Genomic DNA, 14357 nt, shown 5'->3' with positions numbered 1-14357 from the left:
GAAGCAACCCGATGTCTAATCGAGTTGTAAAATTGTCAAACCGTAGGTATTGAGTTGATATTGAGTTATTATTATTTGAACTCAACCCAACCCGATATCCTTTTATTTCTTGGATTTAATATGATTGTTGAATTTCTATTAATATATATATATTAAACAATTACACTATCATGTATGTTTTTCATATACACATATTTTCAATATATTCATATCTCTATATAACTCATTCAGTAACTGTGAACATATATATGTAAATTGAGAAAATTAACTGAATGTGATACACGTAAGAAATATGAATAAGTTGTATCAAATGGTTGATGATGAAAAAGAAATTATGAGTAGAGAAATAACATATTCAAGGTTATAAGAATATTTTAATATACCAAAGTACCAACCCGACCAACCCTACCAACCCGACCAACCTGTACGGGTTGGGTTGGGTTGCACTTTGGTTTGGGTTGGGTTGAGTTAAGATTTTTCCAAACCGCAAGCATTGGGTTGGGTTATTCAAATGCCCTCAAACCAATCAACCCAACCCATGAGCACCCCTATAAGGGAGGACTTATGAAGGCCCTAGCTCGGTCCCAAACACTCATTCAACCGATTTTATAACTATAACTTTTTAGGGTATGAAATGTGCATACATTAAAGTTCGAGGGGTGTTCTGGCAGATATTAGAACATATAAATAACATCAACCAGAAAGCAAGGAATGGACTTTAAGTGAGTTAAACGAGCTGGTGGGAAAGGAAAGAGCTGGAGAAGGTGAGGTCGTCTTTATTTCCAGCCATTCGATTGGCGTGCTTATTGTGGGGCTCGAAATTGACTTGGCTTCGCCAAAAGGCCTCATGCCATATCTTTAATAGCGGGTTGGCTGTTGTTTTCTCTCATTGTTTTGCGGGGGGCCTCCTGCCTCCTTGTGTGGAACCAAAAAGTTTATGGAAATCAACAAAAAAAAACTTATAAAAAGAATCTTTCACAAAAAGAAAAAAGAAAAAAAAATCGTTGCGGCTGATCATATGACAAAACTAACAGAAAAGGGGCTTGCTTCTGTATCCAATGAAATGCATCAGTTAGTTACGGTTATTACATCTTCTTCACCCGACTTAGAGAGTTTGGATATTTGGGTTGAGTTCACGTGAGACCAAAGGTTTTTCGCGAGACCCGTGAGACCAATTTATGTTCATTGATCAACTTTATAAGTCAATGATCTAATGTTGCACGAGGACAATTTTGTGAATATTGAGAAATCTCGAGGCAATTTTGTAATTATGAATGTTTAGATTGTAGATCTAATCCAAATGTTGATAATTGGTCTTACGGGTCTCACAAAAAACCCTTGGTTTCACATGATCCAAAGTCTATATATTCTGCCTAACGAGTTGAAAGATATTGGTCTTAATACTATGCAAACCGTACGTGTAGCATGTGTTTTGGAAATAACCCAACTCAATTGTGAATCTGGAAAGGCTTGGATGGATCTTTCAAACCATAATTTGCGAAGACAGTATTAGAAGACGACAAGTGAAGCTTTTCTGAATCGATCATTCTTGAATAATTTTGCATGCTGTTATTTTGTTTTTGAACTTCTATACGTGAGTTGGTTATTTCAGTTTGTGAATGCATTGTTGATATTCGAACCTTTTTAAACCATTTGTTTGGTTATTATTTTGGTTTAGGACAGTGATGTTGTGAAGCTAAAAAAACCGAAACTTTACAGCAAAAACACTGTGAAGGTTACATTCACAACGTTTTGCTGTGAAGTTTCAAGTGTAAAAAAGTGGTCTCACATGTCTTACGAAAACATATTAGTCTCATGTGATCCCAAATCTATATATATATATACATGCACACACACAAAAATTATGTATAAATATCCATAATAAAATTATGTAATTATTTACTTGATAAGTCTTGCTATAAATTTTATACATTTAAAAAAATATTAAACAATATTTCAAAGACAGTCTTGTCATTTTGATTTTTTTTTTTGTCTTTTTCAGTCTTACCAAACATTATATTAGGATTTGTTTGTTTATCTCTTAATAGTCCCCATTAAGAGGCAACATTTGAACCGTTAAGAGATGAATCTTGTTTGGCAAAAAAAAAAAAATGCCTCTTAATGGTTCTAAAACCTTCTGAATGATTTTGTATTCTGGATCTCCCTTAACCATGAAGAGCCCTAATTTCATTGTAAAGAATTACCAAACAATTATTTTTATTTTGCACTATATCATGAGAGTCTGTTAATCATTCTGCACCAAATCATTCAGCAATTGCCAAACAACCCCTTAGACAACTTGTTCAATCTTCTCCTGTTAGGAACAATCTGTTCATTGTGACTATTTTGTCTTATCTTGTCCATCGTTACCAAACACCATACCAGACAACTTGTTCAGTCCAGTCATGTCATGTCCAGTCCTGTCCACATACCAAACACATCATAAATGTGCATTCACTTGGTAAAAATCTAGGGTCTTTTACAATTATATACGATTGTTTGTCCATGGTTTAACACACTTACGTTAAAAAGGACTCGTGTTTGAATATCGCATCTATATGCCAATGTTTTAGAAATTAGAATGAATCATCTTCGTTGTAAAATTTTATACAAACCCCGTCATTTGTTAAGCACAAAAACATACGAGTTCTTCAAATTGGTTAACATTTTATATCTGAGAATGAAAAGTAACTGATTTATAACGTTATACTAAAATTTACAAATAATATTTGAGTGGAGCGATAACACGTATAAGTTTATTCTCTATAAAAAATGTCCACGTTAATTTTATATCGGGGCCTAACACGTTTTATTGTTAAGTATAGTCATGATTTTTTTCCATGAATTTCTCGTTTATGTTAAGATACTTGTGTTTGAAGATTGGGATCACGTTAGACCAAACTGTTTTCGTGAGACCACTTTTTTACACTTAAAACTTCGTAGCAAAACGCTGTAAAGGTTCAACTTTTTTTTTGTATCTTCACAGTGTTTTGTTGTGAAGCTTCAAGTATAAAAAAATTGTCTCATAAGTTTCACGAAAACAAGCTGGTCGCACGTGAACCCAACTCCTTAAATAAACCATATGACATTTCTTTAAGGAATCGTGTTCGTTATCTACCCATATTTAAAGACAACAAATGGTTGGACTTAGATGTACCAATATAAACCTCTTTAATTTATGACCAGTATTAAAAGCAAGATAATTGTACTTTGTTGTATTTTTTTTAATTGTTAGAGTAAATTACCGTTTTTGTTTCATTTACGTGGTTTAAATATTGTGATTTTAATTCTTATGATTTGTAATTTATTGTTATTTTTGTACTTGAACAAATTCATATAATGTAAGTAGGGTTGTTCATGGGTTGGGTTGATCGGGTTGAAGACATTTGAACAACTCAACCAAATGCTTACGGTTTGAAAATTCTTAACCCAACTAAAGTGCTACTCAACCCAACCCAAATCGGACAGGTTGGTCGAGTTGATATTTTGGTACATTAAAATATTTTTATAACTAAATATGTTATTGCTCTACTCATACTTTTTTTTTCATCATCAACCGTTTGATACAACTTATTCATACTTCTTACGTATATCACATTCAGTTAGTTTTCTCAATTTACATATATATGTTCAAACTTACTGAACATATATGCGAATGAGTTATATAAAGATGTGAATATATTGAAAATATGTGTATATGAAGAGCATACATGATAGTGTAATTGTCTAATGTACATATTAATATAAATTCAACAATCATATTAAATCCAAGAAATAAAAGGATATCGGGTTTATCGGGTTCATCGAGTTGGGTTGGGTTTAAATAATAGTAACCCAATATCAACCCAATACCTATGATTTGACAATTTTACAACTCGATTAGACACCGGGTTGTTTCGGGTTGAGTTATTTCGTGTTGGATTGGGTTAGGTTGATCGGATTTTTGAACATCCCTAGCTACATTAATATCATGGTATTGACTTTGTTAATTATGTTTTAGTTTTTTTTTATTTTTTATACCATTGGATATTAAACATTATAACTTTAATTATTGTGTTTGAACATTTAAATATTTACAAGTTTATTTACTGTAATTAAAACCCCTTAAACGTGACGTGTTACGTGGAAACTCAAGATGTCACTCAAAATTTGAATAAAATAGCAAGTTTTCACATATGTTACTTAGGGGCCGTTTACCGAACGCTTATTTGGGTAAGTGAACACCAAGTCATATTATCATACCGGATGAATATGGTAATGATCAAGAATCTTACCCGGTAAGAGCGAGACAAAGACCAAGAGTCTTACCCGGTAAGTGAGGGCGACGACTCCTACCACAGTAAGCGCTTACCGGGTAAATTGTTACATACGATACCGTTTTGATGGACTAAAATCTTATCCGGTAAGTAAATGATAGTGTTAAGTTTACCGGTAAGCGCTTACCGGGTAAATGTTTGGTAAACGGCCCCTTAAGGTTGCTATAAAACTAATACCAACCAGAATTTTTTTTTGTACGAATTAAGTTGGTACCAAATACAGTTGGTTAGTTTATGGTATATAATTTTATGTATTAATTATAATTGATTGATACATGATATTAGGAGAAAAAAAAAAACTTGATACCATACGAATTCCACCTCTAAAAAACATGTGATCAAATAAATACAAACTATACATTTTCTATACAGGCCATATTCAGACAAAACCACCTTGTTTTTGTGAGACCCATGAAACGAGCTATGAGCCTTCGCTCCTAGCTCCACCCATAGTTGTGAAGGCACAAAAATACATCGAGGCGGTGTTTGTTTTTTTAACAAAGGCTCTTATTTTATCACTTATATCTAGGGTTGCAAACGAACCGAATGTGCAGCGAACCGTTGGTGAACCATTCGACGGGAAGTTCGTTTATGATCGTTTATTTAATAAATGAACGAACATGAACAATTTTTTTTGTTCGTTTAGTTAAATGAACGAACACAAACAATAGTCTCGTTCGTTCATTTACGTTCGTTTATATTCGTTCGTTTACATTTGTCTATATTCGTTCTTGTTTATGTTCGTTTATATATTAAATTTAATATATGATCTTTTATTTATTTAATCTGAATTCAAATAATATTTATTTAAGTTTTAATTTTTTAGAATTTATTTAGATTTTAATTTTATCATCATTTTGTCTTATTTGAATTTTTTGAACCTTTTACTTTTCCCCCAAAACTTTAGCCTCAATATAATTGGTGTGTAATAGTTAATTGAATCGTTTAGGCTTGTTCGTTTATGTTCGTTTAGACTTTTTCGTTTATGTTCATTTAGCCCGTTCATTTATGTTCGTTCTTTACGTTCGTTTAATATATTAAAGAAAGAACATAAACGAATACGGACACAAACACAAAAATTTTCATTCGTTTACCGTTCGTGTTCGTTCGTCTGTTCGATTGAGTTAAACGAACGAACATAAACAAGCCTTTGTTCGTGTTCGTTCATTTACTGGTCTCTCAATCAAAACTAAGGGGTCATTTATCAAAAACTTACGCGATAAGTGCTTACCGATGAAATTTAATATTATTACTTAGCGGGTGAGATGTCAGTCCACCAAAACGGTACTGTATACAATAATTTACCCGATAAGCTCTTATCGTGGTAAGAGTTGTCGCCTTCACTTACCGGATAAGACTCTTGTTCTTTGTCTCTCTTTTACTAGGTAAGATTCTTGGTCTTTGTCACATTCATCCGGTAAGGTGACGTGACTTGGTAAATATTTACTCAGGTGAGGGTTTGATAAACGACCCCTAAATCTTATTAAGTTTTTAAGTTTAACAAAAATTACCCTAAAAATATAAAGGAAATATGGTTTAATTTGCTTAAAATTAAAATGTATAAAGTTATCTTTATGTGTAAACAAATATATTCGGTTTGTGGGGTCACATGCCTGATAGTGGGTCAGCTGAAAATTACTTATGGGTTATTTGTTTACCTTTTAATAGTTCTATTAAGAGACAACCTCTGAATCATTAAGAGGTGAATTTTGTTTGGCAAAAAAAAATATTCTTCTTAATGATTTCAAAACCATCTGAATGATTTTGTATCATACATCTCCCTTAACAATTAAGAGCCATAATTTCATTGTACACAATTACCAAACAATTATATTTCGTTTGACACTATATCATGAGAGTCTTTTAATCATTCTGACCACTTAATTATTCTGCACTAAATCATCCAGCAATTGCCAAACAGTCCCTTATACTAGAGGATACAGTGACACTGTCTCAATCTACAAGAAAAGTGTGATGGGCAACTTTATGGATGACTATGTATGTGATACTTCTCATAATAAACTGTAGGTCGGTGGCTACCTAAGGAAACTCCGATTCAATCCGTCAAATTTGATCAAATCGATCGATAATTTTTTAATATCTTAGGTGGGGCAACCGACCGTCAACCGACATTAGGAGGGAGACTACCGCCCCCTTCAGGGGGCTTGTTGCTAGAAAGTTCAAAAGTAGCTGCTCTCGTAGCTGCACATTCATCTTCGTCTCTTGCTCCACTTTCACTACCCTTGACTACTATTTTTTTTCCCAGTTTTTAAGCATCTGATTTAACAATTGAAATCTGATTGTACCATCTTAATTAGGTTTCAAATCGATAAAATACAGTGGATTGGTGCTGCAACCCACGTGATAACATTTAATCCTACTTGATTCATGTTTCGACTTTGTCATCCGAGATCGGATCTTAGCTCAACGGATATTGTACGTAATATGTGTTCTTTTAGCTCAATCGAGTTGTATTTGTAGCCGAACTTCGTTGTCGAATTATATCTGTTTGGGTTTAATATTTGTTTATTCTGTATTTTTTGATGTATTTTATTTTAGAACTGTTTGTTTCCTAGAAAAACTTGGAAAGTTATTGTTGTATCTTTTTTTTTTGATTAACCTGGATATCTAACCCGCTATGTTAGCCGACTAATCCCAGGGCGACCACCTGATTTGCAGATAGCCGGGAGTCACCGCATTTGAACCTCCGTGGCCACAACGAGATTTTTATTCTTCATTGGATTTGAACCTGAGACGTCTTGGTACTTTTGATCTTTGGAGTCAAGCTCAAACCAATCAAGCACCATTCTTGTGGTTAGTTATTGTTGTATTTGATTCCCAATAAAAATTTTGTTGCCTTAAAAAAGTATTTATAATCAATTTTTTATCTTTTAAAATTATTTTTATGTTATTTTGACCAAATTTGGAATCATCATTTTTCTACTTGTATCGAGCGCGGGAAATTAAACCAATAAAATTGTAAAATCCCCAAATTAAACCAATACAATTAGGGCACGAACTTGATTCGTGTAATCAAGTGTGGTTCTTTGCAATCCGTCTATAAATTCAGTCGCAAGGCGGGAAACCACCCCAATCGGGTGTCATCGTCATTCCGATCTTCCCAATAATCCTTCCGCGACTACATCTATCTACCCAAAATCGCACAATTTGAAGAAAACGCGAAATTTTCTAAAACCCTAAATTGAGCTGATCGGATGGAAGTCTCACCTAATTCGGAGACTAAACCCCGTGTTCGCCGGCGATTGATTCAGTCGACACTGTTCCCGCACAAGTCTCAAGACAATGTCGGCAGTGTAGATGAAGATTTCGAACCTGGTGTAGACCAGGAAGACGTGGAAGAGGATTATTGCGAGACCCCAGTGAAGAATAATAAAAAACGAAAGCCAAGAGCAGCGTCCCAATCGCGAGCTTCAAGAAAGGTTCGTATCTTTTTGTTGGATCTAACAATTCACTGGTATTGAATTATTTTTTGATTGATCAGCATGTTCGACGTAATGACATCCACTTATAGAATTGCTGAACCAGACGAGTGAGTGGTGGAAGAATAATTATCCTTTTTTGAAGTTTTGGAACGATGATGATGAAAGTCTTGGTCATATGATTCACATAAATGTGTCATCCGGACTGTAGTTTAGCTGCTTCTAGTTGATTAGAGTACGTTATCATTAGTTTTATCAGTAAATGGTCAAAGGCAAAGATTTTCTTTGATGGGGTAGCCAACAAGTTGAGCTGGTTACTTATTTAAGGGAGGTAGTTTGAGTTATGTTTATAGCAGTGTGAGCAATGATTAAACTAAATATCAGATTCTAGTGAATCTAGCTTAATGGAGCAACTGCCGCATCACAAACTGAGTGCGTGCACTTATTTCACAGTTATTTGATTGCAAACAAAGTGGTCACCTACTACCCACTAGAACGAAATCACATTCTTGTATTTTGAGCCCTGTGGTACATCGGCATATTACACAAGGAAGTGCGAAGAAGCAACAAGAAGCAAGCCATAGATAATGCCAATAAATGAGAATATAGACATACTTTATATACACATGTTGTATTCGACGTGACCGTGTACTAAGCGTGTGTATATCTAGAGCTTCTATTACCCATGGGTACATTAATCCATGAAATTGGATTAAAGCATTGTTGCATAATTCAGCTACTGTTTCTAAATAATTGTTCATGACAGGAGAATTTGATGCTTAGATAAATAAAATTCATGACACACTAATACACTTTTCATTAGGATTTTTAGTGAGGAAAGAAATTAACATGTTTAACATATGGGATTCTTGGTCTTACATTTTATGGTGGCCTATATTGTAGGAGACAACATCCTTACAAGTTTTACTTGATTTGGAGTATAACTCCAAATCCATATGCAGTATGCAAGGCTATTTTTTCTGGTTCACAATGTGAAGTCCCCAGAGACATTTTTATCATTAAGTGCTGACATAAGTTTGGGGGCTTAAATAGGTTAGGTGGTTGTATGTTTTCTTTGTTTGAAACTGTAACCCGATACCAAATTTTTTGTCAGATTGCTGTAAATGGAAATGAGCCTGGGGCAAAAAATACCGACGAAGAAGATTCTCCAGTTACTGTTAGTAAGTGATTATTGAGCTGGACGCATGCCATACCCTCTTGTTGTCCTCTTTGTTTTAGCTGGCATGTCATGTAAAATCAACAATAAGTTGAGGACATCAATTTTGTATTTCACCATGTCTTGTGCAGAAGTTGATTTCTTTGTGAAAGTTTCTGAGAGACGCCATCAACAGAGACAGCAAAAGGAGCAGCCATCTATTATCAATTCACCTGAAAAAAATGAACAATGTTGTTCACCTCCGGATGTCATTACAAGTATGATTGTTTTCTCCAATGTTATCATTTTTCTTTTTCCACAATCCTCGATTACTCAAGCCAAATTGATACAGAGATGCAGTTGGCTTTTGCTAGGAACTCATTTACATTGATGGGAATGTTAGGAAAGCTAGAACAAAGTGACATGATGAATAATAACATTACTAGTGTCTAAAGTGTACTTTTACATGTAAAAATGCAAATAAGCCATGATTCCAACTCATTGCCACAATGATTTGGGTTGGTTTATTAGTAACAATATTGTGGCTCTAACTTGCAACAACAATAAAACCTTTTATCTCAAAATACTTGTGATGCAGCAGGAATTAAACCCATGAGAAATTGAAGAAGGAGATGAAACAATCAAGATCTTGGAACATGACTAGCATCCTTCCACGCCCTCCTTTCTAAAAACCAATCCCTTAAATATCTTTCAATCCTAGAAGTCTGTTTTAGTTTGCATTAGTCGGTATACTAAGGAATTTTCGTGATACACTAGTGCATGGAAAGATATCATTCATATTCTCGAACCCCAAGGGATTCAAAAGCAAACAAGATTTCCATATTTTGCTTTTGGGTTCCATGGTTTACAAGCTCTTTGGGTTTCTCTTTTAATTTAAAGGAGTTACCCTATCTTCTCTAGAATATCCTCATTTTTGAACATATATGTAATTGGGCATGCTCACATCCACCTTAATGCACCATTTATACTACATTCATATATTTGTACATGTTTTCTACTTGTGGGATAATCTACATGATGAATATAACTTACATATTATATAGAACAATAGAAGTTATATTAACTTAGTGGGATTACAAGATCAAATAAGTCTCCTTATGCATGTCGCCGTTTCCTCCATGCCTATTAATCACATTATCATCAATCTCTTCATTATTCATAATCGAATGAAAACTTCTTAGGCACCTCTTATCTGCACATGCTTGCCACATCTTCATCCTTGATACTGGCATCAATATTGTTGCACTTCATGTATTATGTTTTAGTCCTTAGTTTCAAACTTCCTTTTCAAGAGTGTATCTTGACCACCCTAGTTTTGTACCCATGATTTGCCTAGTATAATCAACTAGCACCACATCATTTGCAAAAAAAACATGTATCATGTGACTTTGTCTCATGTTCTCTTTGTGAGCTCATCCATAGCTAGAAGCCATGACGTAAGACGCGCCATGAAGTAAGACGCGTCTTTGCTGTTATGAAACAACCTATAGTGTTTGTGTAGGGCGTGGCTCACGCCATGGCACCTTGAGGCATGCCATCGCATGTCGTGGCGTGAGCTTTTTACAAGAGGTGATTTTTTTTCTTCATATTTTTATATTTTTATATTTAGTTTTGTAACTTTTGTGTTTTTACACTTTTAACTTTAAATTTTATATCTTTACAAACTTAGTTAATCAATCACACACAGTTTCTTGGGTTTACACATGTCATGGACTCATGGTTAACACGAAGTTGTAAACCCTTTCAAGTTCTATTTTGAATATCTAATCACAAACTTTTGTATAATCCTAATCAATTTATATGAATGCAAAGATTTTATAGCATTATATTATTGAATAATAAATAGAAAACACATATGTGTATATATAAAATTATATATTATGACATACAAATTTGCCGCCTCATGTCACGCCTTAAAAAACTTTGCGTTCTCACCGTGGCATGTAAGGCGTTAGGTCGCCGCCACGCCACGCCTCACGCCATATTGAAACTTGGCTAGAAGTCAAGAAGTAAGGTAAAGTAAAGACAAACTCTTTCGAAAGCAATGGTGGCTAGGAATGGCTTCAGCCAGGTCATCGAGGCCTATTGTGGACCTTTGTTGCAATTTTATTCTAATGGTACGATGGTAGTATCGTTGTCATGCACTAACACACTAGTTAACATTGTACATATTCTTAACGACACCAACATGCCATGCGAGGTCTTCGTTCTTCTCGGGGGCCTACCACGTAACTCTTCTTGACACCCTATATTGATGCTTATGTCGTGGAAATCCTTACTTTGTCCCTTGATATCTTTCTGAGATGTCTAATCAAGGATACTGTGCTGTTGCCAATCTCCTGGGACATAACCAAATTGATTTTGTTGATGCACTTATTGTTATTACCATCCTTAAGTGATGCTAAACAACCCATTTTCATAGCTTCATTCTATGGTTCATAAGCTTGATATCTCTAAAAGTAGCACAATTTTGTATGCCTTTTTCACTCTTGAAGATTGAGACCAGTTTATTTTTCTGTTACTCAAGTATTTTGTTTGCCCCTAAAGTTGCTATACCCTAGTAAACCATACCGTAGCTACCTTATGGAATTTTAACCTCAAGGAACCACAAGCCTTGTTTTCTTGCTATGTGACATGATGTTCTTGCATCACAGAATGATAGTCCTTTGATCTTATATTATCATGATAGCATAAAATCTAGTCCCATTTATCATATAATCATTTGGGGTCCTATAAAGTCTGATCTACCTGATTTTCTTGATAAACTTTATCCATGGAATGATATCTCATATAAATACAAAATATGTGTAATCGTCAAAGCGGGAGGTGGTCAAGCTACTTGCACATATCTAGTCTGTTTTTTGTGGCTCTTTCTAAGAGGGTTTCATGAATCCAAGATGGTCTATTTGGTCTTGATCAAGCAAATCATATCGGGGAGTGCTCATGTTTGCTTTATTGTTCCAAGACCTGTAGGAGTTGGCTCATGATAATCACTGTAACAGTCAGATTCATGTGCTAGTCGCATGTGCAAGTTATGTTGTATGACAACAGTGGTACTATCAACTGCTTTTTGTTTGACATTTTTAAATTTCCAAATATTGCACTTCTTATCATGATATTAGAAAAAATAAGTTCAATGTCAGAGTAAGCAGAACTTCCAATTTCTTTAATATGTTTTACTGTGTGTGCAATGATTAGCCTCACTTGTTAGACCTTTTACTGCTGCAAAATGGCTTTGCAACCCTATGCCTATGTATGATATTCATTTTACGTGGCTTTGAAGATTCAAAGAGCCCTAGGAAGCCCAGGCGACGAGCTAGTTCTACACCAAAGAAGCGACAGACTTGTCTTACCCCAGAGAAGCGGCAGATGAATTTAACACCATCTAGAAATGCCATTAACGGTGCTTTACATGAAGATTACTCAGAGAAAATGCTGGCTAGTCCCCCCAAGCCAATTCCTGATCTACGGTTAGAGGCAAAAATGACTGCAGAGGTTGGTCATAGTTCCTCTTACTCTACATGGAAGTGGATTATTTTCATTTCTATGATTTGCGATGAATTTAACTAAATGTAGCTTCATCCGTGATTGTGCAAATCAGCAATCTGTTCTTTAAATGTGCATATCATATCTCTGTCTTTATACGACCTGGGTAAACCTTTCGTTTTATGGCCAGATTCTCTTGTCAATATTTTTATTTCTGGATGCTGAGATATCTATCCTTTTGTATCAGGAAAATTCACGTATATTTGCAGGAAAGCAAATACATCCTTTCTTTGTGTCGTGGAAAAATGGCAAGAAAAATACCGAGAGTACTGGCACAGAGAATAAATGGTGCCATGTTGAGAGGAAGGAAAGTAACAATGATGTCAATCCTGTTCATATATTTGAGAAAACACAGGTAAGGAGCAAAAACATGCTCTTAGTTGTACAATCTTGTTAAATTATCACTTCTCCAATATCCGTTTTTTTTTTTTACCTTGAACCTTGAAAATCACCTCTGCAGAGTGAAACTTTCTTTGTTGATTGGAGAAACTGGACATTTTCTGAAAGCATCTTCACAAGGACCGGCCAAGATCTAGAAGATTCTTGCTTGCAGCTAATTTATGAAGGATCAGTCAATTGCTTGCAGTTTGATAACTTTCTTGGTGTCCCTCCACTTGGAATGTCGTTGTGTCAGAACAAGGGTTCTTCAAGTCAATATCCCATCCAACTTGAAGAGATTTCTACAAGTTTTTGTTCCATGCTTCAGGAGAAGAGTCTAGTTACATCTTCCGCTTCCGTGGTGGATAAGCTGGAACCACAATGTAATCAACCGAAAGACATTGAGGTGGTAAGCATGTATCAATTAAATGAAGATTCCGTGTTTTCAGTTGAATTGCCTACCATATCCAATCGCTTTTTGTCTATACTTTGTTCATACATTGCCTTTTGAAGTCAAGTATATGCATGTCATATTAGCATCACTAAATTGGCAGGTCCATGAAATTGGCAAAACAGGTGGTTCCTTGGCAAACACTGAGTTTGTGGTGAATTTGGATACTCAGTGGCAGGATACCTTGCATACAGAAAGGTGTTCATTCTCTTCTATCTTTATGAATTAGTCTATGTTGAAGCTTCTCTTCTATTTGTCTTCATTTTGAAGTTTGTTACTACATATTCTTTTTGGGGACTAATGACAATGGTCCTGCTCCTGGAGGCTATAGGAGAATGATTATATTTCAGATAAGCCATAGGAGAATTAAAAGTTTCTTGCAGTTCAATGTTCTCTTAATCTGTTTCAGAGACCCCACATCCAGTCAAAAATCTCCCACCAGTATCTTAACTCATCCAAAAGACTAGAACACCCCTGACAATGTAAACTGAGAATTCTGCCCTTGATTGCTTTGATTACAATCTAATTTATTATGTACAAGATTCATACACAGTGTTTACAATGCAAGTTAGTGCAATTACACAGTAGTTCACAAGATATTAAAAGCATTCTTAGAAATAATGACAATCAAATCAATACTGGAAAGAATGAGTAAGTGATTTTAAAAGCAGGCCCCCTACTTTGCACCCTTGCTCTCCCTCCCTGGTCTATCTTTGTTTATTGCTCTAACATAGTAATAGAACATTAAAAATCRGATTATAGCAGCAATACCAGCCAGAACCTCTGATGAGACCTCTCCATCGTACTATCATCTCCGTTATTAGTATTACTGAGGCTTTTCACTTCTTGATTCTGTTTCTCATTGCGGGGGTGGGTGCTTGGTTTCGATCTTATTTTGTTGATTTTTTTTTCCATTGCTGGGGATTAAACTTTTTTATAGACATAGGATTTTCATTTTTAACTTTACAGCCTTTAGACATCTATATGGAAGCCCTTTTTGCAATTTGGAGTTGAAGCATACTCATAAGGGTTCAATGCAGCGAGTCTTA

The 14357-nt window shown here is 35.0% G+C and overlaps 1 protein-coding gene across 2 annotated transcripts in view; it reads left to right on the top strand.

The window, feature by feature from the left end:
• Positions 1–7382: 7382 nt before the first annotated feature.
• The window catches only part of LOC112516395, a 17314-nt gene continuing 10339 nt past the window's right edge, over positions 7383–14357 (top strand). Inside the window, exons 1-7 of one of the 2 annotated variants that reach the window (XM_025123410.1) lie at positions 7383–7756; positions 8871–8937; positions 9065–9190; positions 12217–12428; positions 12667–12834; positions 12940–13263; positions 13412–13506. In XM_025123410.1, coding sequence (XP_024979178.1) covers positions 7532–7756; positions 8871–8937; positions 9065–9190; positions 12217–12428; positions 12667–12834; positions 12940–13263; positions 13412–13506 — 1217 coding nt within the window. In that variant the 5' untranslated portion in view covers positions 7383–7531. Of the gene's footprint in view, positions 7757–8870; positions 8938–9064; positions 9191–12216; positions 12429–12666; positions 12835–12939; positions 13267–13411; positions 13507–14357 lie in introns of both variants that reach the window. The other variant, XM_025123409.1, reaches the window with a different exon arrangement.

This window comes from Cynara cardunculus, assembly GCF_001531365.2.
Source record: "Cynara cardunculus var. scolymus isolate 2C chromosome LG 8, CcrdV1, whole genome shotgun sequence".
Lineage (NCBI taxonomy): Eukaryota > Viridiplantae > Streptophyta > Magnoliopsida > Asterales > Asteraceae > Cynara > Cynara cardunculus.
This window is presented reverse-complemented; position numbering and strand designations above follow the sequence as displayed.